Source organism: Paramormyrops kingsleyae, chromosome 6 (genome assembly GCF_048594095.1).
Source record: "Paramormyrops kingsleyae isolate MSU_618 chromosome 6, PKINGS_0.4, whole genome shotgun sequence".
Lineage (NCBI taxonomy): Eukaryota > Metazoa > Chordata > Actinopteri > Osteoglossiformes > Mormyridae > Paramormyrops > Paramormyrops kingsleyae.
Window position 1 is genome coordinate 35,605,021 of NC_132802.1, and position 27,400 is coordinate 35,632,420.

At 40.5% G+C, this 27,400-nt stretch overlaps 1 protein-coding gene and 10 non-coding genes across 15 annotated transcripts in view; 1 reads left to right on the plus strand and 10 right to left on the minus strand.

Annotated features, from left to right (window-relative positions):
• Nucleotides 1–505: 505 nt before the first annotated feature.
• trnap-cgg (transfer RNA proline (anticodon CGG)) lies at nucleotides 506–577 on the minus strand. Its single transcript has one exon. It is a non-coding gene; the product is annotated as a tRNA-Pro (tRNA).
• Nucleotides 578–1,602: 1,025 nt separating this feature from the next.
• On the minus strand, nucleotides 1,603–1,674 carry trnap-cgg (transfer RNA proline (anticodon CGG)). The gene has a single exon. It is a non-coding gene; the product is annotated as a tRNA-Pro (tRNA).
• A 1,026-nt stretch (nucleotides 1,675–2,700) lies between these two features.
• trnap-cgg (transfer RNA proline (anticodon CGG)) lies at nucleotides 2,701–2,772 on the minus strand. Its single transcript has one exon. It is a non-coding gene; the product is annotated as a tRNA-Pro (tRNA).
• Nucleotides 2,773–3,798: 1,026 nt separating this feature from the next.
• trnap-ugg (transfer RNA proline (anticodon UGG)) lies at nucleotides 3,799–3,870 on the minus strand. The gene has a single exon. It is a non-coding gene; the product is annotated as a tRNA-Pro (tRNA).
• A 1,026-nt stretch (nucleotides 3,871–4,896) lies between these two features.
• On the minus strand, nucleotides 4,897–4,968 carry trnap-ugg (transfer RNA proline (anticodon UGG)). The gene has a single exon. It is a non-coding gene; the product is annotated as a tRNA-Pro (tRNA).
• Nucleotides 4,969–5,994: 1,026 nt separating this feature from the next.
• trnap-cgg (transfer RNA proline (anticodon CGG)) lies at nucleotides 5,995–6,066 on the minus strand. Its single transcript has one exon. It is a non-coding gene; the product is annotated as a tRNA-Pro (tRNA).
• Nucleotides 6,067–7,092: 1,026 nt separating this feature from the next.
• On the minus strand, nucleotides 7,093–7,164 carry trnap-ugg (transfer RNA proline (anticodon UGG)). The gene has a single exon. It is a non-coding gene; the product is annotated as a tRNA-Pro (tRNA).
• A 1,026-nt stretch (nucleotides 7,165–8,190) lies between these two features.
• Nucleotides 8,191–8,262, minus strand: trnap-cgg (transfer RNA proline (anticodon CGG)). Its single transcript has one exon. It is a non-coding gene; the product is annotated as a tRNA-Pro (tRNA).
• A 1,026-nt stretch (nucleotides 8,263–9,288) lies between these two features.
• Nucleotides 9,289–9,360, minus strand: trnap-ugg (transfer RNA proline (anticodon UGG)). The gene has a single exon. It is a non-coding gene; the product is annotated as a tRNA-Pro (tRNA).
• A 1,026-nt stretch (nucleotides 9,361–10,386) lies between these two features.
• Nucleotides 10,387–10,458, minus strand: trnap-cgg (transfer RNA proline (anticodon CGG)). Its single transcript has one exon. It is a non-coding gene; the product is annotated as a tRNA-Pro (tRNA).
• A 9,687-nt stretch (nucleotides 10,459–20,145) lies between these two features.
• LOC111847770 (protein bicaudal D homolog 2) overlaps nucleotides 20,146–27,400 on the plus strand; it is a 48,559-nt gene continuing 41,304 nt past the window's right edge. For all 5 annotated transcript variants that reach the window (XR_011992014.1, XM_023819248.2, XM_023819249.2 and 2 more), the window contains exon 1: nucleotides 20,146–20,715. Coding sequence is in view for 4 of the 5 variants with exons in the window: in XM_023819248.2 (XP_023675016.1) it covers nucleotides 20,476–20,715 (240 nt within the window). In the remaining variant the exon portion in view is untranslated. The remainder of the gene's footprint in view (nucleotides 20,716–27,400) is intronic.

A 27,400-nucleotide genomic window follows, 5' to 3' on the forward strand; every position in this document is an offset into this window, starting at 1 on the left:
AATCACCTCCAGAAGTTACTTGCCTCATCTGCACAAGGTCCTTCTGCATGTGTGGACACTATGTTTGAGCTTAATCTTTGAGGTGTTGGGTTTTGCAAAGGATCGAGCAGATTGCTCTTTTACGGTCAATGTCCATTGAAGATCACAATCGATTGCCGAAGGTGGGTCTGCTAAATTCTGCCAATATGTATCTGTCTGCTGAAATCACTACGACAATGCACTTGCAAATGTAAAGAGAAATTGACGTGAAACAAAAGCAAAAAGAGTGAAGTTGAAAATCATGCCATTTGTGTCATTCAGTAGGGAAGGAGTGACAGGCAGAGGTTAAATGAGCACAAGCTAGACTAGTATGTATCACAGCATCGATTGTCATAGAATGTTGTCTTTGCTTATCTCCATCTTGGTCACTAGTTATCGTGGTATAAGATACTATTCACCAGCAGATAGGTTGGGAAAGCCTACCACACAAACTAAGGGATCCCCATTCATTAACCGCACTGCATATGGGCTCGTCCGGGATTTGAACCCGGGACCTCTCGCACCCGAAGCGAGAATCATACCCCTAGACCAACGAACCCCTCATGCTGTCAGCTGTTACACGGTGTGTGGGATAAAAATCAGAGTTTTTCAATTTCATGATTTTGCTTGGCAGCACAAAATCTCACCGTGCACTTTTTGTTCACAGTTGTGTACATTCCTTTCTGAACATCCACGTTTTCAACATAACAGTCAGAAAATCATGCTTTAAATGACACCAGGAACGCACAGTTCCTTTTATCTTTGATGGGTTTGGATATGCTGTTTTCCATAGTCTTGGTCATGCAAGAAGCACATGAATGTTACATCTAATAAAGCTGAAGTGCCATGAGGAACATTGCTGTTCTACGCTCAATGTCCATAGATCATTTTCTTATCGACTTTTACAAATGTTTGAGAAGATTGCTCTTTTACTGTCGATGTGTATTGAAGATCCCCATCAGTTTGCAGAATGCATTTTACACGTCAGGATAAGAGTTTTCTCTTTCATCGTTTTCCTGTCGGGTTTTGCAAATGTTTTGCGAGATTACTCATTTACAATCAATGTCCATTGAAGATTGCAATCACCTCCAGAAGTTACTTGCCTCATCTGCACAAGGTCCTTCTGCATGTGTGGACACTATGTTTGAGCTTAATCTTTGAGGTGTTGGGTTTTGCAAAGAATCGAGCAGATTGCTCTTTTACGGTCAATGTCCATTGAAGATCACAATCGATTGCCGAAGGTGGGTCTGCTAAATTCTGCCAATATGTATCTGTCTGCTGAAATCACTACGACAATGCACTTGCAAATGTAAAGAGAAATTGACGTGAAACAAAAGCAAAAAGAGTGAAGTTGAAAATCATGCCATTTGTGTCATTCAGTAGGGAAGGAGTGACAGGCAGAGGTTAAATGAGCACAAGCTAGACTAGTATGTATCACAGCATCGATTGTCATAGAATGTTGTTTTTGCTTATCTCCATCTTGGTCACTAGTTATCGTGGTATAAGATACTATTCACCAGCAGATAGGTTGGGAAACCTACCACACAAACTAAGGGATCCCCATTCATTAACCGCACTGCATATGGGCTCGTCCGGGATTTGAACCCGGGACCTCTCGCACCCGAAGCGAGAATCATACCCCTAGACCAACGAGCCCCTCATGCTGTCAGCTGTTACACGGTGTGTGGGATAAAAATCAGAGTTTTTCAATTTCATGATTTTGCTTGGCAGCACAAAATCTCACCGTGCACTTTTTGTTCACAGTTGTGTACATTCCTTTCTGAACATCCACGTTTTCAACATAACAGTCAGAAAATCATGCTTTAAATGACACCAGGAACGCACAGTTCCTTTTATCTTTGATGGGTTTGGATCTGCTGTTTTCCATAGTCTTGGTCATGCAAGAAGCACATGAATGTTACATCTAATAAAGCTGAAGTGCCATGAGGAACATTGCTGTTCTACGCTCAATGTCCATAGATCATTTTCTTATCGACTTTTACAAATGTTTGAGAAGATTGCTCTTTTACTGTCGATGTGTATTGAAGATCCCCATCAGTTTGCAGAATGCATTTTACACGTCAGGATAAGAGTTTTCTCTTTCATCGTTTTCCTGTCGGGTTTTGCAAATGTTTTGCGAGATTACTCATTTACAATCAATGTCCATTGAAGATTGCAATCACCTCCAGAAGTTACTTGCCTCATCTGCACAAGGTCCTTCTGCATGTGTGGACACTATGTTTGAGCTTAATCTTTGAGGTGTTGGGTTTTGCAAAGGATCGAGCAGATTGCTCTTTTACGGTCAATGTCCATTGAAGATCACAATCGATTGCCGAAGGTGGGTCTGCTAAATTCTGCCAATATGTATCTGTCTGCTGAAATCACTACGACAATGCACTTGCAAATGTAAAGAGAAATTGACGTGAAACAAAAGCAAAAAGAGTGAAGTTGAAAATCATGCCATTTGTGTCATTCAGTAGGGAAGGAGTGACAGGCAGAGGTTAAATGAGCACAAGCTAGACTAGTATGTATCACAGCATCGATTGTCATAGAATGTTGTCTTTGCTTATCTCCATCTTGGTCACTAGTTATCGTGGTATAAGATACTATTCACCAGCAGATAGGTTGGGAAAGCCTACCACACAAACTAAGGGATCCCCATTCATTAACCGCACTGCATATGGGCTCGTCCGGGATTTGAACCCGGGACCTCTCGCACCCGAAGCGAGAATCATACCCCTAGACCAACGAACCCCTCATGCTGTCAGCTGTTACACGGTGTGTGGGATAAAAATCATAGTTTTTCAATTTCATGATTTTGCTTGGCAGCACAAAATCTCACCGTGCACTTTTTGTTCACAGTTGTGTACATTCCTTTCTGAACAACCACGTTTTCAACATAACAGTCAGAAAATCATGCTTTAAATGACACCAGGAACGCACAGTTCCTTTTATCTTTGATGGGTTTGGATATGCTGTTTTCCATAGTCTTGGTCATGCAAGAAGCACATGAATGTTACATCTAGTAAAGCTGAAGTGCCATGAGGAACATTGCTGTTCTACGCTCAATGTCCATAGATCATTTTCTTATCGACTTTTAGAAATGTTTGAGAAGATTGCTCTTTTACTGTCGATGTGTATTGAAGATCCCCATCAGTTTGCAGAACGCATTTTACACGTCAGGATAAGAGTTTTCTCTTTCTTCGTTTTCCTGTCGGGTTTTGCAAATGTTTTGCGAGATTACTCATTTTCAATCAATGTCCATTGAAGATTGCAATCACCTCCAGAAGTTACTTGCCTCATCTGCACAAGGTCCTTCTGCATGTGTGGACACTATGTTTGAGCTTAATCTTTGAGGTGTTGGGTTTTGCAAAGAATCGAGCAGATTGCTCTTTTACGGTCAATGTCCATTGAAGATCACAATCGATTGCCGAAGGTGGGTCTGCTAAATTCTGCCAATATGTATCTGTCTGCTGAAATCACTACGACAATGCACTTGCAAATGTAAAGAGAAATTGACGTGAAACAAAAGCAAAAAGAGTGAAGTTGAAAATCATGCCATTTGTGTCATTCAGTAGGGAAGGAGTGACAGGCAGAGGTTAAATGAGCACAAGCTAGACTAGTATGTATCACAGCATCGATTGTCATAGAATGTTGTCTTTGCTTATCTCCATCTTGGTCACTAGTTATCGTGGTATAAGATACTATTCACCAGCAGATAGGTTGGGAAGGCCTACCACACAAACTAAGGGATCCCCATTCATTAACCGCACTGCACATGGGCTCGTCCGGGATTTGAACCCGGGACCTCTCGCACCCAAAGCGAGAATCAGACCCCTAGACCAACGAGCCCCTCATGCTGTCTGCTGTTACACGGTGTGTGGGATAGAAATCAGAGTTTTTCAATTTCATGATTTTGCTTGGCAGCACAAAATCTCACCGTGCACTTTTTGTTCACAGTTGTGTACATTCCTTTCTGAACATCCACGTTTTCAACATAACAGTCAGAAAATCATGCTTTAAATGACACCAGGAACGCACAGTTCCTTTTATCTTTGATGGGTTTGGATATGCTGTTTTCCATAGTCTTGGTCATGCAAGAAGCACATGAATGTTACATCTAATAAAGCTGAAGTGCCATGAGGAACATTGCTGTTCTACGCTCAATGTCCATAGATCATTTTCTTATCGACTTTTACAAATGTTTGAGAAGATTGCTCTTTTACTGTCGATGTGTATTGAAGATCCCCATCAGTTTGCAGAACGCATTTTACACGTCAGGATAAGAGTTTTCTCTTTCTTCGTTTTCCTGTCGGGTTTTGCAAATGTTTTGCGAGATTACTCATTTTCAATCAATGTCCATTGAAGATTGCAATCACCTCCAGAAGTTACTTGCCTCATCTGCACAAGGTCCTTCTGCATGTGTGGACACTATGTTTGAGCTTAATCTTTGAGGTGTTGGGTTTTGCAAAGAATCGAGCAGATTGCTCTTTTACGGTCAACGTCCATTGAAGATCACAATCGATTGCCGAAGGTGGGTCTGCTAAATTCTGCCAATATGTATCTGTCTGCTGAAATCACTACGACAATGCACTTACAAATGTAAAGAGAAATTGACGTGAAACAAAAGCAAAAAGAGTGAAGTTGAAAATCATGCCATTTGTGTCATTCAGTAGGGAAGGAGTGACAGGCAGAGGTTAAATGAGCACAAGCTAGACTAGTATGTATCACAGCATCGATTGTCATAGAATGTTGTCTTTGCTTATTTCCATCTTGGTCACTAGTTATCGTCGTATAAAATACTATTCACCAGCAGATAGGTTGGGAAGGCCTACCACACAAACTAAGGGATCCCCATTCATTAACCGCACTGCACATGGGCTTGTCCGGGATTTGAACCCGGGACCTCTCGCACCCAAAGCGAGAATCATACCCCTAGACCAACGAGCCCCTCATGCTGTCAGCTGTTACACGGTGTGTGGGATAGAAATCAGAGTTTTTCAATTTCATGATTTTGCTTGGCAGCACAAAATCTCACAGTGCACTTTTTGTTCACAGTTGTGTACATTCCTTTCTGAACACCCACGTTTTCAACATAACAGTCAGAAAATTATGCTTTAAATGACACCAGGAACGCACAGTTCCTTTTATCTTTGATGGGTTTGGATATGCTGTTTTCCATAGTCTTGGTCATGCAAGAAGCACATGAATGTTACATCTAATAAAGCTGAAGTGCCATGACGAACATTGCTGTTCTACGCTCAATGTCCATAGATCATTTTCTTATCGACTTTTACAAATGTTTGAGAAGATTGCTGTTTTACTGTCGATGTGTATTGAAGATCCCCATCAGTTTGCAGAATGCATTTTACACGTCAGGATAAGAGTTTTCTCTTTCATCGTTTTCCTGTCGGGTTTTGCAAATGTTTTGCGAGATTACTCATTTACAATCAATGTCCATTGAAGATTGCAATCACCTCCAGAAGTTACTTGCCTCATCTGCACAAGGTCCTTCTGCATGTGTCGACACTATGTTTGAGCTTAATCTTTGAGGTGTTGGGTTTTGCAAAGAATCGAGCAGATTGCTCTTTTACGGTCAATGTCCATTGAAGATCACAATCGATTGCCGAAGGTGGGTCTGCTAAATTCTGCCAATATGTATCTGTCTGCTGAAATCACTACGACAATGCACTTGCAAATGTAAACAGAGATTGACGTGAAACAAAAGCAAAAAGAGTGAAGTTGAAAATCATGCCGTTTGTGTCATTCAGTAGGGAAGGAGTGACAGGCAGAGGTTAAATGAGCACAAGCTAGACTAGTATGTATCACAGCATCGATTGTCATAGAATGTTGTTTTTGCTTATCTCCATCTTGGTCACTAGTTATCGTGGTATAAGATACTATTCACCAGCAGATAGGTTGGGAAAGCCTACCACACAAACTAAGGGATCCCCATTCATTAACCGCACTGCATATGGGCTCGTCCGGGATTTGAACCCGGGACCTCTCGCACCCGAAGCGAGAATCATACCCCTAGACCAACGAGCCCCTCATGCTGTCAGCTGTTACACGGTGTGTGGGATAAAAATCAGAGTTTTTCAATTTCATGATTTTGCTTGGCAGCACAAAATCTCACCGTGCACTTTTTGTTCACAGTTGTGTACATTCCTTTCTGAACATCCACGTTTTCAACATAACAGTCAGAAAATCATGCTTTAAATGACACCAGGAACGCACAGTTCCTTTTATCTTTGATGGGTTTGGATATGCTGTTTTCCATAGTCTTGGTCATGCAAGAAGCACATGAATGTTACATCTAATAAAGCTGAAGTGCCATGAGGAACATTGCTGTTCTACGCTCAATGTCCATAGATCATTTTCTTATCGACTTTTACAAATGTTTGAGAAGATTGCTCTTTTACTGTCGATGTGTATTGAAGATCCCCATCAGTTTGCAGAATGCATTTTACACGTCAGGATAAGAGTTTTCTCTTTCATCGTTTTCCTGTCGGGTTTTGCAAATGTTTTGCGAGATTACTCATTTACAATCAATGTCCATTGAAGATTGCAATCACCTCCAGAAGTTACTTGCCTCATCTGCACAAGGTCCTTCTGCATGTGTGGACACTATGTTTGAGCTTAATCTTTGAGGTGTTGGGTTTTGCAAAGAATCGAGCAGATTGCTCTTTTACGGTCAATGTCCATTGAAGATCACAATCGATTGCCGAAGGTGGGTCTGCTAAATTCTGCCAATATGTATCTGTCTGCTGAAATCACTACGACAATGCACTTGCAAATGTAAAGAGAAATTGACGTGAAACAAAAGCAAAAAGAGTGAAGTTGAAAATCATGCCATTTGTGTCATTCAGTAGTGAAGGAGTGACAGGCAGAGGTTAAATGAGCACAAGCTAGACTAGTATGTATCACAGCATCGATTGTGATAAAATGTTGTCTTTGCTTATCTCCATCTTGGTCACTAGTTATCGTGGTATAAGATACTATTCACCAGCAGATAGGTTGGGAAAGCCTACCACACAAAGTAAGGGATCCCCATTCATTAACCGCACTGCATATGGGCTCGTCCGGGATTTGAACCCGGGACCTCTCGCACCCAAAGCGAGAATCATACCCCTAAACCAACGAGCCCCTCATGCTGACAGCTGTTACACGGTGTGTGGGATAAAAATCAGAGTTTTTCAATTTCATGATTTTGCTTGGCAGCACAAAATCTCACCGTGCACTTTTTGTTCACAGTTGTGTACATTCCTTTCTGAACACCCACGTTTTCAACATAACAGTCAGAAAATCATGCTTTAAATGACACCAGGAACGCACAGTTCCTTTTATCTTTGATGGGTTTGGATATGCTGTTTTCCATAGTCTTGGTCATGCAAGAAGCACATGAATGTTACATCTAGTAAAGCTGAAGTGCCATGAGGAACATTGCTGTTCTACGCTCAATGTCCATAGATCATTTTCTTATCGACTTTTACAAATGTTTGAGAAGATTGCTCTTTTACTGTCGATGTGTATTGAAGATCCCCATCAGTTTGCAGAATGCATTTTACACGTCAGGATAAGAGTTTTCTCTTTCATCGTTTTCCTGTCGGGTTTTGCAAATGTTTTGCGAGATTACTCATTTACAATCAATGTCCATTGAAGATTGCAATCACCTCCAGAAGTTACTTGCCTCATCTGCACAAGGTCCTTCTGCATGTGTGGACACTATGTTTGAGCTTAATCTTTGAGGTGTTGGGTTTTGCAAAGAATCGAGCAGATTGCTCTTTTACGGTCAATGTCCATTGAAGATCACAATCGATTGCCGAAGGTGGGTCTGCTAAATTCTGCCAATATGTATCTGTCTGCTGAAATCACTACGACAATGCACTTGCAAATGTAAAGAGAAATTGACGTGAAACAAAAGCAAAAAGAGTGAAGTTGAAAATCATGCCATTTGTGTCATTCAGTAGTGAAGGAGTGACAGGCAGAGGTTAAATGAGCACAAGCTAGACTAGTATGTATCACAGCATCGATTGTGATAAAATGTTGTCTTTGCTTATCTCCATCTTGGTCACTAGTTATCGTGGTATAAGATACTATTCACCAGCAGATAGGTTGGGAAAGCCTACCACACAAAGTAAGGGATCCCCATTCATTAACCGCACTGCATATGGGCTCGTCCGGGATTTGAACCCGGGACCTCTCGCACCCGAAGCGAGAATCATACCCCTAGACCAACGAGCCCCTCATGCTGTCAGCTGTTACACGGTGTGTGGGATAAAAATCAGAGTTTTTCAATTTCATGATTTTGCTTGGCAGCACAAAATCTCACCGTGCACTTTTTGTTCACAGTTGTGTACATTCCTTTCTGAACATCCACGTTTTCAACATAACAGTCAGAAAATCATGCTTTAAATGACACCAGGAACGCACAGTTCCTTTTATCTTTGATGGGTTTGGATATGCTGTTTTCCATAGTCTTGGTCATGCAAGAAGCACATGAATGTTACATCTAATAAAGCTGAAGTGCCATGAGGAACATTGCTGTTCTACGCTCAATGTCCATAGATCATTTTCTTATCGACTTTTACAAATGTTTGAGAAGATTGCTCTTTTACTGTCGATGTGTATTGAAGATCCCCATCAGTTTGCAGAATGCATTTTACACGTCAGGATAAGAGTTTTCTCTTTCATCGTTTTCCTGTCGGGTTTTGCAAATGTTTTGCGAGATTACTCATTTACAATCAATGTCCATTGAAGATTGCAATCACCTCCAGAAGTTACTTGCCTCATCTGCACAAGGTCCTTCTGCATGTGTGGACACTATGTTTGAGCTTAATCTTTGAGGTGTTGGGTTTTGCAAAGAATCGAGCAGATTGCTCTTTTACGGTCAATGTCCATTGAAGATCACAATCGATTGCCGAAGGTGGGTCTGCTAAATTCTGCCAATATGTATCTGTCTGCTGAAATCACTACGACAATGCACTTGCAAATGTAAAGAGAAATTGACGTGAAACAAAAGCAAAAAGAGTGAAGTTGAAAATCATGCCATTTGTGTCATTCAGTAGTGAAGGAGTGACAGGCAGAGGTTAAATGAGCACAAGCTAGACTAGTATGTATCACAGCATCGATTGTGATAAAATGTTGTCTTTGCTTATCTCCATCTTGGTCACTAGTTATCGTGGTATAAGATACTATTCACCAGCAGATAGGTTGGGAAAGCCTACCACACAAAGTAAGGGATCCCCATTCATTAACCGCACTGCATATGGGCTCGTCCGGGATTTGAACCCGGGACCTCTCGCACCCAAAGCGAGAATCATACCCCTAAACCAACGAGCCCCTCATGCTGACAGCTGTTACACGGTGTGTGGGATAAAAATCAGAGTTTTTCAATTTCATGATTTTGCTTGGCAGCACAAAATCTCACCGTGCACTTTTTGTTCACAGTTGTGTACATTCCTTTCTGAACACCCACGTTTTCAACATAACAGTCAGAAAATCATGCTTTAAATGACACCAGGAACGCACAGTTCCTTTTATCTTTGATGGGTTTGGATATGCTGTTTTCCATAGTCTTGGTCATGCAAGAAGCACATGAATGTTACATCTAGTAAAGCTGAAGTGCCATGAGGAACATTGCTGTTCTACGCTCAATGTCCATAGATCATTTTCTTATCGACTTTTACAAATGTTTGAGAAGATTGCTCTTTTACTGTCGATGTGTATTGAAGATCCCCATCAGTTTGCAGAATGCATTTTACACGTCAGGATAAGAGTTTTCTCTTTCATCGTTTTCCTGTCGGGTTTTGCAAATGTTTTGCGAGATTACTCATTTACAATCAATGTCCATTGAAGATTGCAATCACCTCCAGAAGTTACTTGCCTCATCTGCACAAGGTCCTTCTGCATGTGTGGACACTATGTTTGAGCTTAATCTTTGAGGTGTTGGGTTTTGCAAAGAATCGAGCAGATTGCTCTTTTACGGTCAATGTCCATTGAAGATCACAATCGATTGCCGAAGGTGGGTCTGCTAAATTCTGCCAATATGTATCTGTCTGCTGAAATCACTACGACAATGCACTTGCAAATGTAAAGAGAAATTGACGTGAAACAAAAGCAAAAAGAGTGAAGTTGAAAATCATGCCATTTGTGTCATTCAGTAGTGAAGGAGTGACAGGCAGAGGTTAAATGAGCACAAGCTAGACTAGTATGTATCACAGCATCGATTGTGATAAAATGTTGTCTTTGCTTATCTCCATCTTGGTCACTAGTTATCGTGGTATAAGATACTATTCACCAGCAGATAGGTTGGGAAAGCCTACCACACAAAGTAAGGGATCCCCATTCATTAACCGCACTGCATATGGGCTCGTCCGGGATTTGAACCCGGGACCTCTCGCACCCGAAGCGAGAATCATACCCCTAAACCAACGAGCCCCTCATGCTGTCAGCTGTTACACGGTGTGTGGGATAAAAATCAGAGTTTTTCAATTTCATGATTTTGCTTGGCAGCACAAAATCTCACCGTGCACTTTTTGTTCACAGTTGTGTACATTCCTTTCTGAACACCCACGTTTTCAACATAACAGTCAGAAAATCATGCTTTAAATGACACCAGGAACGCACAGTTCCTTTTATCTTTGATGGGTTTGGATATGCTGTTTTCCATAGTCTTGGTCATGCAAGAAGCACATGAATGTTACATCTAGTAAAGCTGAAGTGCCATGAGGAACATTGCTGTTCTACGCTCAATGTCCATAGATCATTTTCTTATCGACTTTTACAAATGTTTGAGAAGATTGCTCTTTTACTGTCGATGTGAATTGAAGATCCCCATCAGTTTGCAGAATGCATTTTACACGTCTGCCCAAGCCGACCTTTCGTCCCTGGTGAGTTGTTTCCCGTCCCTATTTTCGGACACTCCTTCGCGCACCTCTGCTGCTGAGCACGACATAGATGTTGGTGCTCACCCTCCCATTAAGCAGCACCCGTATCGGGTTAACCCTCAGAAATGGTCTCAACTAGCTCGCGAAACCGCTTATCTGTTAGACACAGGTCTCGCGGTCCCTAATAGCAGTCCCTGGTGTTCGCCTTGCCTACTGGTTCCCAAGCCTGACGAAACATATCGTTTTTGTACGGATTATCGAAAAGTTAACGCTGTAACCAAACCAGATGCTTACCCGCTTCCGCGTATGGAGGACTGTGTGGATCGTATTGGCTCTGCTAAATATGTGACTAAGTTAGACCTGTTGAAGGGATACTGGCAAGTTCCGCTGTCTCCCCGTGCCTCTGAGATCTCTGCTTTTGCCACCCCTGGCGAGTTCCTCCAGTATACAGTGATGTCTTTTGGTTTACGTAATTCCCCGGCAACTTTTCAGAGGTTGATGCATCGGGTTCTCGGCGATGTTAGAAATTGTGAAACCTATCTAGACGACGTTGTCATCTATTCAGATTCATGGGAGCAGCACATACGTTCGTTGGAACAAGTTTTTACCCAGTTACAGAACATTTCGCTCGTCCTCAACTTGGAGAAATGTGAATTCGGACAGGCAGCCATAAGTCATTTAGAAAAATTGGTCGGGCATGGAGTAGTTAAGCCCCTGGACATAAAGGTTCCTTCCCTGTCCCACAGTCGCCGCATGAGGTAAAACGGTTCTTAGGAATGGCCGGTTATTATCGTTGTTTCTGCAAGAACTTCTCTGATGTCGTTGCACCCCTGACCCAGCTGTTACGGAAAGGGGTGCCTTTCGTTTGGTCCCCGGCCTGCCAAGCAGCATTTGATTTGGTTAAAATGCTACTCAGCAGTTCTCCAGTCTTAGCGGCCCCAGATTTCTCTAAGCCCTTCAAACTGGAGGTAGATGCTAGTGGGATTGGTGCTGGTGCTGTCCTCTTGCAGGAGGACAACCGTGGACTCGACCACCCTGTTTGTTATTTTTCCCGGAAATTCGTGAAGCATCAATTAGCATATAGTGCCATAGAGAAGATGGCCCTCGCTCTTTTATTTGCGTTACAACACTTTGAAGTGTATGTGGGGGATACTCCCCAGCCGGTGACGGTATACACTGATCACAATCCCTTGTTTTTCTCTCGCGCATGTGCAACACCAACCAGCGTCTCATGCGCTGGGCCTTAATTATGCAGTCTTTTAATCTTGTGATCACCCACATAAAAGGGCTTAACAACCTAGTGGCCGATGCCCTCTCTCGGGCCTGATTGGTCTTTTCTTTTCTGTGATTGTTTATTATTTTTTTTAAATGGTGCTGTTTGATCATTTTTGTAACTTCTGTTTGTGATTGTGAATTCCTGTCGGAGTTCACTCTTGTGTGGGGGGTGTATTATGTGCCATAAGTTTGGGCTACGTGCCGTAAGTCGTATATGCCGTAAGTAGTACGTGCCGTAAGGGAGATACATGTTGTAAGGTCAGGGTACGTGCCATAAGTGTTACGTGCCATAAGTTCTGGAAGATGCCTACAGGTTCTTCGGACGTCCTGCCCACTCGCCCATTCGTCAACCGCTCCCTAGACTCCGCCTTCTGGACCTGGCCCTGCCTCCCTTGCCTTCGGAGCAGTTTCCGGTTCGTCGGCTGAAGAGGCTGCAGCTTTGTGACTTCGGGGCCCGCTGCTTGCTTCTCGTCTGCTAGCTCGCTCTTAATTCGCTTTGCCTTTGGTTTGAATGCTCGTGTATGACTGCTTTTGTTCTTGGTTTCCGATTTTCGCCTCGTCCCTTATTGTACCTTAGCCCCGGTTTTGGCTGTCTGCTTGGTTTTGAACTTTCGCTCGTACTCCGACTTCACCTCTTTGATCTCCCCTCTGGATACTGTCGCTTCGGCTGTGTGTTTGTGTGTTGAACTAGGTGTGTGTAAGGAGTGTCTGCCTTTTTGTTTCTTCGTCAACGTGGGGATTACTGTTTGTTTGGTTAGGGAGATAGGCCTAGGCATTGTTGTTTCGTTTCACCTTTTTGTTGTGTTCACTTAGGATTAACTTAGCTTGTGGTTGTTTTCGGTAGGTGTGTTTTTGTTTGTTTCTTTGGCTTTTGTCACTCCTGACATTCGTTACACCTAGTGTTTGTAAAGTGTCTGTGAAAAACTTTTTTACTTAGAATGCAGGGGGTTTCTCTGAGATGTAAGAGGTGTGGCACTTTTGTCACACATGGGCCTCACAATGAGCAGCTGTGAGTCCTCTCATTCAGAGCTCTCCCTGTTAAGCGACTCCCTTCAAACTCACCCTCCCCTCCCACCGCACACACACACACACACACACACACTCTGTATAATTTACAAAGGATTAAGATACTCCTCTCCTCTTTCCACTGTTACCAAGCCTGCCATGGGTGTGAAAAACCACCCCCACTTCATAAGAAATTTTGCCCTGCACTGTTACTGTGATGGCAATACATGTTCTTTGTACATGGCACCAAACAGAGAAATTCCTTGGACATACATTACACTTGGGGAGCAATGCGGATTCTGATTCAAAAAATGACTTCTGTGACCCCCCCCCCCCCCAACACTACAGAATGTTTAGAGGTGCTTTTCTATTCAGTCATATATTTGCTTCATCTATATACACTGGAGTACATGTGATTGTCTTTGTTTAAGCAGATGAAGCAGGGGGTTTCCAGAGTACAATCTGTATTAAACCACAGTACTGTACATCTCCACTAGATGGCAATATAATCCCAAATTAGATTATCCATTCTCTTTAGACCATTTAAAAGAGGAACTCTGGTAAAAGTATCCATCAATTCATCATATGTATACAACAATAACAACAAAAAAATGTGACACATGACTTTTCACTGTACAAACTGACTCCAGTATCAGTAAAATGCATAATTTGTAAATATCTGTTGTATAGCTGCCTAATTTCCTGTGTTGCTCCCTAATGTCATCTTTGCCCTGGATCTTCTGCATGTTCCTCTCAGATCCACACCTTGAGCAGCCCTAGCTGGCAATATATGTTTGCTTTCATAATTTAATATCCAAACTGATCACAGAGAACTGTGCAGTATTCTTTTCAAATGTAGCATTAGATCTGCTTCCCATAGCATGATAGCATGCTTTCTCTTCATTAACTTACTTTGAATCTTATTGTACAAAGAGACCCCATGAACACAGCTATTAAAACACATGGCAAGGGATGCTGACTGAGTCACCTTTCCAAGATAAGACACATATGAATGTTTAATATAAACCTAAGTAAATCAATCTTCTGCTAACTCCTGATCCTTTTTTTTCTGGTCTTTGTAGTAGGAATTTTAGTGAGAAGTAAGTCTTGACCTGAATGCTTCAGCCATTTACAATTTACAATCTCAAAAAAGCACTGTGTAAGTTATGCTCAATATGGTACGTTTACACTTTCTGCATGATACCACAATTCTAAGCCTGTGAAGACATGATGACAGAGAGCTAATGGATGCTGGCTGTGCAGACACTGTGCAACTAGGTGGAGTCTAAAAATAGAATCTCCCTGAGCTTCCATCTTCAATGACTTGGAAATTTGCAAAATGGTACACCTGCTATTTTTGTTGCAAGAAAGTAGAATACTTAAGATAAAATGCTCATTAAATGGCTCATTTATTTTGAAAGAACTGAATTCAATATTTTTGGGTCACATTTCACATTCATAGCCTTACTATTCAGGGGAGACTAATCCGACACTCTCTTTGCAGCTATGATGTTGCCACAGGCAATAGAACATGCTTTAACACATCATTGACTTGGTTGCCACAACAACCATTTCCCTAGCTGAAGTAATTCCTTGAGGTAAAAAGACTGAATTTTGCAGATTAAAATCCCTATTATTGTTGCTTATTGTAGTACTAGTAGTACTTAAAGGTAGATTAACATTTATAATGCAAAATTAAACATACTGAGAAAGAATGAACACATGTCAGTATACTGTATTTATTCTAAATCTATCTATTCCAGTTCCATCAAAATTCATATGATCTGGGTTTTTCTGCATGAATGATTTTACTAAGAAATGCTTGCAGTTGCCTCCGAAACACATGCGAACATACTGTATATGTGTGATCAATTTAAAACAATATTTCATCTGAAACACTTTTGGCACATATGATAATACAGCAAAAGCATTGTTGTCTGTGCATTGCACAAATATTTAATACAAAGCATAGTAACAATTTTCTGTTTTACTGACATAAAGCATCATTCAATCATTAAAAACAGACTGCATGTGATTTGATATATGACCGCATCATAACAGTTAGAACATGATCACGTTTCTTTTTCTTACTGCAGTGTGGTTCCATTGAATTGAGTATTTACCCATTAGACTATGGCCACTGGGGGGCTGCCACACATTGCTGTGGAGGATGTGAATCCCTGAGCCTACATACACTACATAGCCAAAAGTATGTGGACACCATTTTGTCCCACGTCTTTCTGAAACGTTTCCCCACCCTTTGTTGCCATAATAGCCTCTGCTTTTCTGGGAAGGCTTTACATTAGAAGTTGGAACATTTCTGGTGGGATCTTCTGCCATTCAGGTTGAGTATTCATCGTAGGTTATCAGGTCCCTTTCTGTGAGCTTGTGAGGCCGACCGCTTCAACATGCTCCCAAATATTTTGACCTTCACTCAAAATCACTTCACTTAATGGTGACCAGAGCAGCTCTAGCAGGGCAGAAATGTGGTCATTTGGCTTGTTGGAAAGATTGTGTCCTATGATGGTGCCATGTGGAAAGTCATTAACCCCTCCTGTACAACCAAATATTCTGCTGCTAATGCGTGTTGTTGGAGATTGCGTGACTGTGTTAATTATTCACCTGTTTCAGCAGCAGGTGTGGCTTAATTAGGCAATTCTTCTAGTTAATTATTTGTCTTGCCTCTTGTTTCAGCCTTCAAGTGACTCATCTCAGCTGCCTCTCATCTGCTCCCTCATCAGTGGTATTATAAAGTGCCTTCCAGTCTTATACTCCCCAGTCCAGTCATTGATGTTGCCACCTGCCTGTGCTCCAAATTATGTCCTGTGCTTTCTGACCTGTCTGATCCTCGTCTCCCCTAGTGGTCGTTTTTTGGCATAAACATTGCCAAAAATACCCCCCCGCTAATATGTATTGTGTTGTAGCTACACTCTTGTAATTTCTAGAATATAACGTAATCAGTAGATGTCAGCAGAATAAATCTGAAGTCGATCTGATCTTCCAATCCAGAGTGGGGGGGTATTTTGGCAGGGAGGAAAATCACATTTCACTGGCATATTGCACTTGTATAACTGTGCATTTTACATATCTTGTTTAATAAATACATTATTTATTTAAACCACTGTTAGGTGAAACAAAATCATGCAACAAATGAAAAAAAATTTCACTTGTCACCAATTTGTCAGTGTCAGATGTGTGACAACTCGAGAGCAGTGCATGTTAAAGTATCTTTCGTTCCTCGGATTAACTTAAACTTTGCTTAGGGCAAGGGCGTAACTTTGGCTGGAACATTGGGGTGGTCGAGGTCTCCACCCATTACTGGGGAAACATGATTATTGGGGGGGTTATATTGCCTGGATCAGATTATTGGGGGGGGTCATGACCCCCCTGGAAATTACGCCCATGGCTTAGGGCGGAATGCCATAACACTGAAGTTTACATGGAGATGATAAAATAGCATGACAGACACAATCAATAACTCGCGATATACTTAGTTCGTTTTAAACCTTCTACTAATTAAATACGGTTAAAAACCGCGGTACTGAAGATGCACGTGCACGCGAAGGGGGGCAGGATTTTAATTCATGGATGAACTATTAAAATAGAAACTCTTTTCATAAAAAATTCTCTGGTGGGGATGGTGTCAAGACCATTTAAATTTAAATAGAAACTTTTTAGCATGTTTGTCATTTAATAACGTGTGCTGTATATTATATATAGGTATGTTACAAAAAAATCCAAACCCCCCATATAACAGAAAATTTGTATTTCATTATATCCATCAAATAAAATTAATTAATTATGCTGATGGAAATTGTGAAAATGTCTCCTCTAGGTCCTTGAAACTGGACTATAATCAAATATCACTACACATATCATGAAAATGGAAATAGTAGACTCCATAATTTTACTGGTATTTTGGAAAATGATTAACAAGAGGACAAGACTAAGAGACTAGGACCTGCAAGGTAAATCACTAAATGACAAGTGAATAATGATGAATAATGTAATCAGTTTAAAAATCATGCTTATTGTAATTATTTTCATGCATAAAATATTCACCTATTTTAGTTCCTTAAAATGAAACAAACTTTATTAAAGTCTCTTGTTAATCCACTTGGAATATTCAAAACTAGTCTCTGCATGAATAGAATAATAATAATAATATAGTAATAGTCCTACCATCTATGATATATATGAATAAACTGTCTGTGTTCAGCCAACTGATCAAATCTATGAAGTCTTTATGCAAAAACATCCTGAGTAAGTTAGTCAATGTTAGTCTGAAAGAATGAGATATCCAAAAAGGAGATCAACAGCCAAGGCAAATATTCTTCAGCATCTTCATATGCCCCATCATGATTCCAATATGACACCCTGTATTTACATGAAGCTTTCTTGAGCTTCTCTATTCTCCCATTATATGATACAATGTTGCCATCCTCATTCCAAACATGTGCAATATTTCTTCCTACTGCTCTGCCATCAAGAATGTCTTGAATCTGTTCTTTGGTTTCCTCATTGACAGTGAAATCTTTAAGGACAGATTCTAGACCGTATTTCATGTTCCTTTCCAATTCCCTTCTTTTCGCTGAATGCCTGGCCTGTTTCTTCTCATCTTGTCTTTTGATCAACTCATCACTAAGATATTTTTGCCTTTTACGCCTTTTCATCCTCTGTTGCCTGCCATATGAAACAGCTTTCTTCAAGATCTTATCCCTTTTCTCCTCATCAAGACTGTGTAGATATTTCACTGTTCTATTCTTTATTGCCCTCATGCGGCACGAAAGAAAACAAAGGGTGGCACTTGGCCCACGTCGCTGAGCAGCCGAAAACATCCCCATTAACTCCTCAGCATCGATATTATGGAGACGAGCTGATTCAGTTTCCTGTTTCATTTTTGCTTTCCGTGGAGTCATCTGGTCACTTCTGAGAGAAACAGTACTTGAAGGTCCTGGTTGTGGTGACAGTGGAAGAGGAGTTGACTTAATAACTGGGGAGTCACTTTCTTGAAGGACAAGAACCTCTTCAGAATCTTTGCATGGGGTTGGTCTGTCATTATCATCTTCCTTAACAATAGGTGAAGGTTCATCTACAAGAGGCGTTGAAGGTTCCTCTACAGGGGGTGAAGGTGATATTTCAGCAGTAATACTAATACCAAGGAAAATATTGTCACAAATATTCCTGAATTTTTCCATCTCTGTCTCATTTGTCAAATGTTTGTAATGCTCAATTGAATTTTTTACTAAAGTCACTATTTTTGAGGGTGCACAGCTCATGCCTGAGACAGACCTCAGAGTATCAATAGTCTTTTTCACAGATTTCTCATTCTCCAAGTAGAAATAAAGGATGTGACCATTTTTAATGTCACCACCTCCATAATCCTTGAAATGTTCAGCTAAATACTGCAAGGCAATCGCTGGCTGCACCGTAACATTGACCTTCCTCTTCTTCTCAGGAGGCATAGCTTTGACAAGTCTGAAATTATAAAAGAGGGCATTTAAGAAAATAATGAAATGAAATTGTAAATTAGGCCTAGAAGGGGTAGGTAAAAGTGCTCTACTTACTAAAATACTACTAAGTATTATATATTTAATTTTATCATAGAAAGGATGAATAATTTATGAAAGAAACATTTTATGCACAAAGGTAACTAGCCGAATAAATTATGTGGTCTTCAAAAAAATATGAAAATGAAATTGTAAATTAGGCCTAGGGAGGGGTAGGTAAATGTTGTCTACTTACTAAAATATTACTAAGTATTATATTTTTATGACAAAAAGGATGAATAATTTATGAAAGAAACATTTTATGCACAAGGGTGACTGGCTGAATAAATTATGTGATCTTCAAAAAAATGTATCAATTTGTTTTATAAGCTGTTTTAGTGGAAAAAAGTCCTGCAGGAATGCACAAAACATCAGTGAAAGATCTCTCATAACAAACACACTTGGTCATCTACAATGTAAACAAACGCGCTTGACGAATCAGGTTGCAGTATATCAGTCACGTGACCTCATGAATAAAATCTGGGGCACCTCATTACCGTGACGACTCGGTTGGGAATGCTTTCGTTCACAAGCAAAGCCATTGACTTCGACACTAAGAATTGTCACGAAATTTCACACAGCCATGGTTGAATAAATGATATATCAAATCTATAGGATTTTATTAAAAATCTACTTACCTCTAGTGATTTTGAAGCGATGCCTTTGAGAAGTAATTTATCGGTAATTTTGCAACGGGAAAACGAAACACTTCTGACCTGTCAAAAACAAAAATTTGAAAACCAGTGGCCTGTACTACGAAGCGGGGTTACTGGCTTATCGGGGTTATTTAAGGTAGTCTGGGCAAAATGTAAGTGAACGAATATGAAGTCCATTTAAACTGTGGTACCTTAAATCTGACAAGTTACCCCGATAAACCAGTAACCCGGCTTCGTAGTACAGGCCACTGGTATATAAATATATACACACGCACACACACATTTAGGAGGAGGTCATATAATAGAAAATTCTTAAAATAAACCTCGTTCTCCTTTCAGTGGGAATGAAAAAAACTATGGCAATGTCGTTGTGACATCTCTAGGTGGAAACCTCTAGATACCACTTTCTCTTCATTGACCAATTCCTGGTGTGAGACGTCAAAAATGCGCAGCAACTGTGCTTACCAACTGATCTCTATTCTATCTGGACTGTGTTGAAAACCTCCATAAGACGGTAAATGGCCCATCCATACACTATCGGAATAGCTAATAGACGCAGCGGCGCTGCAGGTCTCACGTTTCAAAACCACATTTGCCAACATGTCCAAAGTCTCAAAGCATCATGGGATACTCTCACTGAGATCTTCTCCTATTTACTGCAGTTATAATCTTCGATAATGCACTACATTTCCCGGCAAGCTCTGCTGGTCTTGGAACGTATCCCAGATGGATGATCCTAACGCTGAGAGCAGAGCCTGCCTCAATCGCTTCCAGAGGAGAAGAAGCAAAGGGCGGCGGAAATTGCAATCATGAGACGGATTTGAAAAGAAAGAAAATAACGTCTTCAGCCCGAAGAAACTGGTGTTCGTAGCCAGTCATATGACAGAAAATGGACAGTTCACAATAAGTAACCCGAGACGCAAGAGAAAAGCCATGCAGTACAAACACAGAAGACATTAATGTAATAGTATTTCATATAAAGGGTTCCTCACGATCTCTCAAGGTTGGATCGGTTAGAGATTCTTCCTTGTCTGTTTCGATCGTCCCTGTGTGGTGGCTAAGCTTTACACCCTACCGGCTAAAATGTCTGTAGAGGAACCGGGCTACCGTGGAGTGACGGTGGCAGCAGAAGAAGGGACGGAGTGGCTGCGTGCGGAGATCGAGCGCCTTTCCCGTGAGCTAAGCGAGACGACGCATGAGAAGATCCAGGCAGCGGAGTATGGGCTTGCGGTGCTGGAGGAGAAGCAGCAGCTGAAACAGCAGTACGACGAGCTGGAAATCGAGTATGAGACCGTTCGGCAAGAGCTCGATCAGCTTAAAGAGGTATGTGAAATTACCGAGGTTATGCACGATCACATATTTTTTGTTTTAGGAAAAAAAAAATTATGGCTATAAGCCTATAATAATTTTGCTATGAAAATCTTCTTATATAACATAAATAGCATTTAATATGCTTTATTATTTATATGGCATTTTAGAGTTTAAGATCCGAGATTCCCTGTGAGCGCGATTTGTGCGAGGATCGAAAATCTTTGTCAAAGCCGTTATTTTGCAAGGTCAAACATGGGGATGGCGAATTTGTCATTCTCCAGCTTCTGCAGTCTTGCGTCTTGACGAGGCATCTCGCTTGCTGCCGCATTATTATTCTGCAAGCTATATACGGCATACTGCTCTATTGCTGCGGAATAAACAGATTTTCCAGTCTTGTGACGTTTTACGCTGCTTGTGCGGGGCCTAGTTTAAATTTTGTTCATTCGAAAAAATAGAAATTATCCTTATAAAGATATAGTGGATAATTTTTCATGATGATGAAATATCATACAGCGTAAATAACACTAATATGCGGAGATGTGCCTCGAAATTCTATGTAAAGTATATCAGATTTGTGGTTTGGGGTACGATATGTGATTTTTGGCTGGTTTACTGGAATTACAGTACGTGCATCCTTCGTTTTGAAGGCGTTGAATCCATCTTGGAGTCACCGCAGTATTATAGACGGATGCGTATGCGGCAAAAACTACATCCTTTGGAATTCACCGCCGAAACGCGTGGATGCAGATCGTGTTTGCACATGCAATGTCGCATTAAATACATCATTTCACAGCATGCAACAGCTAATCGAGGTACATCTGTAAGAATGAAACATGTAATGATTCCTATGTCCCCCGCCACCTATCCGCCTCTCTCCCTTAGGTGTGTAGTCAGAGGCCCCGGTATCAGCTGGCAGGCCGATATTATAACGTCTGAACCTACAATCCAGTCGGGCTATCGATGACAGTTGCATTGTAATTTATAATACACCAATATAATTCACATTCAGTTGTTTATTATTATTATTATTATTAATAATAATAATAATGTATTAACTGTTATTATTATTGACATATAATTATAATTAGATATATAATAATAATTTATACTTTTCAATACGCTAATTAACAGGTAATCCAAATAATTTTTTTTTTTACGAGTGATCTATATCCTTTAAAGATTCTGAAGCTTTGTCTCGCTGCATAATATGTTGACAGCGCAGAATAATTTACTGATGGGTGATAGTTTTAATGGCTGTCATTATTTCGTTGCTTCTTGTTTTTCCCCCTCTAAACGGTGACTTGGTGAATCAGGCGAGTTTCAACAGGCAAGAATGTCAGGAATGCCGGCGGTTGTCCCGAACAAAAAAAAGAACAGTGTCAGTCGGAGGGGAGAACGTCACTTTTAAACTTAAATTTAGCGCCAAAATAATTTGTAACTGGCTCAGCGGTTGTTAAACATGTGACATTCATTTTAAGAAGTAGGCTAGGGGTAATGCACAGTCTTCCTCTTCTGTTATTGTACAGTTTTGTGCTGTCTAAAAGGGCCTGCACAATTTTTTAATACTATTTATAATGTGGAACAGATGAGTCATTCTTACCACTGAAAATATATTGAAATTTTTTACCTTTCCCCCAGACCAATTTTCTTTTTTTTCCCCCGTTGACCCTAATGGTGCGACAAGAATTTTAGGGCAGTTGTGATGAGAAGAAAATCTGTTTGTATGCTCTACAGATTTTGTACAGCAAGCTTGTGTTCGGATTCACCCTGCCGTTTCCTGAGGGGGGAAGGGGGTTCCTAGGAAATCAAGCAGAGGGTGAAGCATTGGCCCATAGTTCATTTTCTAAGCATATGCATGGTTCTGCAACAAGGACCTTGGATTGGGTAACAAGCCAGTTGTTTACCTTCCCTGATCTTAGTAACCAAGGCATTGAAAATGACCACATTTCTCTATGGGAAACGTAAGAGAGATAATTGTCAATTCGATTGCAGTTCTAGATTCATCTGTGTTTTGGTCCGGATGTGGACTGGAACCCTCCAGTTGTTGACAACTGCTGTAGACTAAGTATGAATTTGTATATTACTGCTATGGAGAGGCATAAAAAGACTATTGATATTTTTTTCAAAATGCTGGTATTGTACCATTTTCAAAACTCCAGTACTGCGTTGTTTCTCAGTACCGTTTCCCATGCAAACCTTTCTGTAGGTAAAATTAAGCTTCTAAGTGCTACAGGAGAAACAAACAAAGACATTCACAAGCTTGTTCCCCAGCTGTTTAATGTGACATTTGCATGGAATTGTCTTGTACGCACATTTCAGTGATTTATGATGATAACTTTCTTCTTTTTTTTTAGTCGACCATCATGTGCTTTTGTTTGAGATTGAGATTTGTTTGAGGAGAATAGGTCAAAAATGTGGTTGTAGGCCTGTTTGCGTTGGTGAGCGCCGTGTGTATTGTCCTGACGATCACCAATGGATAATAAGACACTAGGATGGCCTTCACTTGAGGTTTGGTCAGGGGCTGAACACTTACTACATTCCAGCATGGTCTCCTGACCTCAATCTTTGTGACAATGAAAAGAATGCTTGAGCGCCTGCATGCATGGGTGGGTGTTTGCACATATTTGCAGCAGTTGTAAATGCCAAATGTTTCTTTTGTCTTGAACTGACTTTAACCGTGTTATTTAAAGCCAAATCTCATTGCTAGCCTTTGTCTCACACCGAAGGCCTTCAGTTCTCCATGCTAAAGTACCTGTTGGATATCTTAGTTCTGTTGTTCATATCACTCAGTGCCTGTTGTCCGTTTATATGATCTTAATTCTCCTCTTCAAATCTATGTTTTCATTAATCTTCAGGTCCATAGTCCTTTCACTGCTGGCTGGAAAAACAGTAAATTCCTCCTGATGGTGATTTGTGCTGGTTTAAATCACAAATGAACCACTGATGTGGTGGGATTTCCCCTGTCCTACTTCTGATTTGCTGTAATGCTTTTACCTTCTTCCCTGCTTTGTTTTTTCCCCTCATTTACAGCCATCTTTTAACACACATTATAATTACTCCACCTGTTTCGTGCCATACCATCAAACATGTGTATGTTCTTCCGTTGATTCAGGGGCGTTATGAGGAATTACTATTTCATTACTCATCAGTGACAGTTAAGCATCGCTGAAAATTGTAATGTAATCTCACAGCTTTCCATTCTCATTGGTTGTTTAATCTCAGAATTAATGGATGGAAGACAATGGATGCTACCACCCTTCTAATTGATGCTACCACCCTTCTCTGAAAACTAAAAATGAATTGTTCACTTCATTAATGTCATAGATTTTGAACCAGAAGTTTGTCCCAGAAGTGCGCATGCATTAAGTGTTTAACTTCAGTCGCTGTACTAGACTGTCCAGATTCTAATCTTTGGTTAAAAGCATCAGATACGCAGCTCAAGGCAAATGACTTGTATCTAAGTCCTCTGAGGATGATAAATCAGGCATGTTCCCCCTCTCATTCTCATGTGTGTCCAGCCTAGTTCATACTCCACCTGTCTGTGAACCGTTGTGTCCCCCTTTTGCGTACATACTATATCTGTCCGTGTACACATAAGGTCATGGTCAGCACATGCATACGACAATGATATTCCACCTGGTGATGCACTATTAATTCCTTGCACATGCACAGTCGATGCACACCAAGTCCACCTGACACGAAATCTGGGCTGCACGCGTGTTGTCTGCGCAAACACTCCTGATGATGAAATTTACTTCATGTACACTGCGTGCAGACCGTGAGGAGTGGAGTATGAAGTAGGCTACAGTGCGCAGTCAAAGCCTTCAGCCTCTCCCACTTTCACAATTGCAAAGGCAGCTGGGGATCTTGTGGAATTTCCTCTAGCACTAGATATAATGCTCATTAAGTGTTTACACACTTGAACTTCACCGCAGGTAGCAAAATGGAAGGACTGTAGGCCAGGTTATACTAGCAGGTATGTCAAGTCTGGTTCTGACAGTCAGTACGTTTACATGCTCACTAAGTAAATCAAATTGTGTTAGTCCAATTCACCGCTATCCAATTCACCACTCAACTACAGTGCGCTTTTCCACCACACCAGGTACTGTACCATTGGTACTTCAAGAACGTACCATGAGTATGATACTTCAAGGTGTTGGTTTTCCACTGGCGTGATAACTGGTACTGGCGCCAAAAGACATCAGAACACGAGGCGGGGTATTTTGTACTGGATTCAAACATGTAGTGCTTTTGCAAAAGCAGCACAGGTAAACTTTTAAACTCATTTTTACACGTGCAGTAGGACTAGATGATGGGCGATATTAATACGAACATCTCATGTTATGCACATTCAATTCTTACATTGCTAGTCAGCTAGATTAAGATCAGGCTTTTTCTTACCTTCAGTTTGGTACGAATATTATAGCGCAGGGAGTTTAAGTCTCACTAAACATTTTTACTCTGTCATAGGAAAAAAAAAACAACTTAGCAAGTTTTTGCAATTTTATTGATTATTCATTTAGTATATGTTTATTGTTTAAACATCAGTTTAAAGTTTTACCTCTGCTGCTTTTTCATGAGCGCTGCATGCATTCTCCGAGACATTCATAATCATTTTCATTCTTCATTGCTGTTTAGGAGCCATATCGCGACAAATTGTTGCGGAGTTGGACATATTTCAGTCAATAAATCGATTCCTCTCTCATGCAAGTATACTGGGACAAGGACAGTAGTCCGATCAAATGCCATAGTTGAGCTATAACTGTAGACGTACTGAGTGTCCTTTCAGGCATGATTAAAATGTTAAAAATAAGAAAGATGTGCTTTGTCTGGTCAAACCACATTTTTGTGCCCCCAGGAATACAACATATTGGTGTCCTTCAGGTAATTAATTAAGAATGTAAAAGGCACTCTGGGATGTTTTTTTCAGGAAAAGATGAAGATTTGTGAAAGTTATGGGAAGAAGCAAGTGTTCACTCTTCACAAAAGCCCAGCAACAAAAGCTCTAGCTGCATGGTATTTTGCAGAGGTGGAAAGTTCAGGTGCAGAAAGTACAAATCCAGACTAAAATTTTCTTTAAACTGACCAAGTGAATACTCTGTGAATGTGACTCTTTATACTCAACTGGTTGGTTGAAGCAATTATTCACAGCACTGACTTGGTGTGTGAGTGTGTCCTGTGATGGGTTGGCGCCCCATCCCCCTCACGGACGTTTCAAAAGATGGATAGATGGACGGACGGATGGATAGTTATTCACAGCCAGCTGGTGAATAACCGAAACCACCAATGTCCCTTTCGTGAATCTGGTAGGGTGATATCGGCTTTGTTATTCTGTTGTTAAGCAAAACGGATGAAGGTTTCATTTTTGTGCTTTAAAAAATGCTTTCCTTTTACTGCCAGAAAGCGATTAGTACTGAGCACTTTCCTATCAGTATTAGATTATGGTGATATAATATACGTGCATACATCCACATCCCATCTGAAAAAGCTGGACGTTGTTTATCATTCTGCATTGAGATTTGTAACTGGAGCTGCAGCAAGAACACATCACTGTGATCTTTATGACATGGTGCAATGGACATCATTACAGCTTAGAAGGAAATATCACGGCCTAGTATTTATTGCAAAGGCTTTAATGGGTAAACTACCTCAGTACATATGTAATCTACTGACACTTCGCACTAATACTTACAGTACGCGTTCATCAGTAAAACTCCTTCTTTGTTCTTCAATAACTCGGACAGAGCTAGGCAAATCCACTTTTTGCTCATATGCACCACATAAGTGGTTTACCAATTACCATTACAAACATTCTAAATTTGGACTCCCTACCCCCTTTAAATGTTTTCAAAAATCTTTTAAAATCAGTTCTTATACAACAGTGCCATTGTTTTTCATAATTTGTAGCCCATATATTTATATATATGTGTGTGTGTGTGTGTGTGTGTGTGTGTGTGTATATATATATATATATATATATATATATATATATATATAATTATTTTATTTTTTCTTTCTCTTCTCTTTGTCCATAATTCTCTCTGTCTTTTTGACAATTGGAATTTCCATGTATTTTAGTTTGATGGTCTGTGTTTATTGTATTATATTCATTGATATGTTTGTATGTCTTTAGGTGTTAATATTACATGTTCTATGTGTATGTTGTTTGTATATGTTGGAACTTTTGTGACTTATTGCTGCCACCTTGGCCAGGACTCCCTGGAAGAAGAGATAATGTATCTCAATGGGACATTCCTGGTAAAATAAAGGATAAATAAATAAATTAAATTAATTTCCTGTCCCACATTTTAGTGACTAGTCTAACTGACCTGAATGCCATTGTTTTTTGTTTTTTTGATACTCTGGTCTATTGGGAAATTTGGTAGAATGTTAACATTTTGTTGGAATTCACATTATGCTCGTGTCTCTTGCGTAGAATTTCTGTGAAGGCCCTGTTTTTATAAATAGACTGAGTTCCCCCATTTTGGGTGGTCAGAAGTGTATTGAATTGTATTATTTACACCTGTCTCTCACTGAAAATAATCCTATGACAAATGGATTCTTTTTAATCTGGAAAAATGTGCACCATAAAATACAGTTAACCGTATTCCGTCTGCTTGTAAACGGATTTCATGGCCCATTTGTTTATGCATGTGATCAGATTTGTATTTCCTTATTTTTGCTTGTTTCTTTAAGT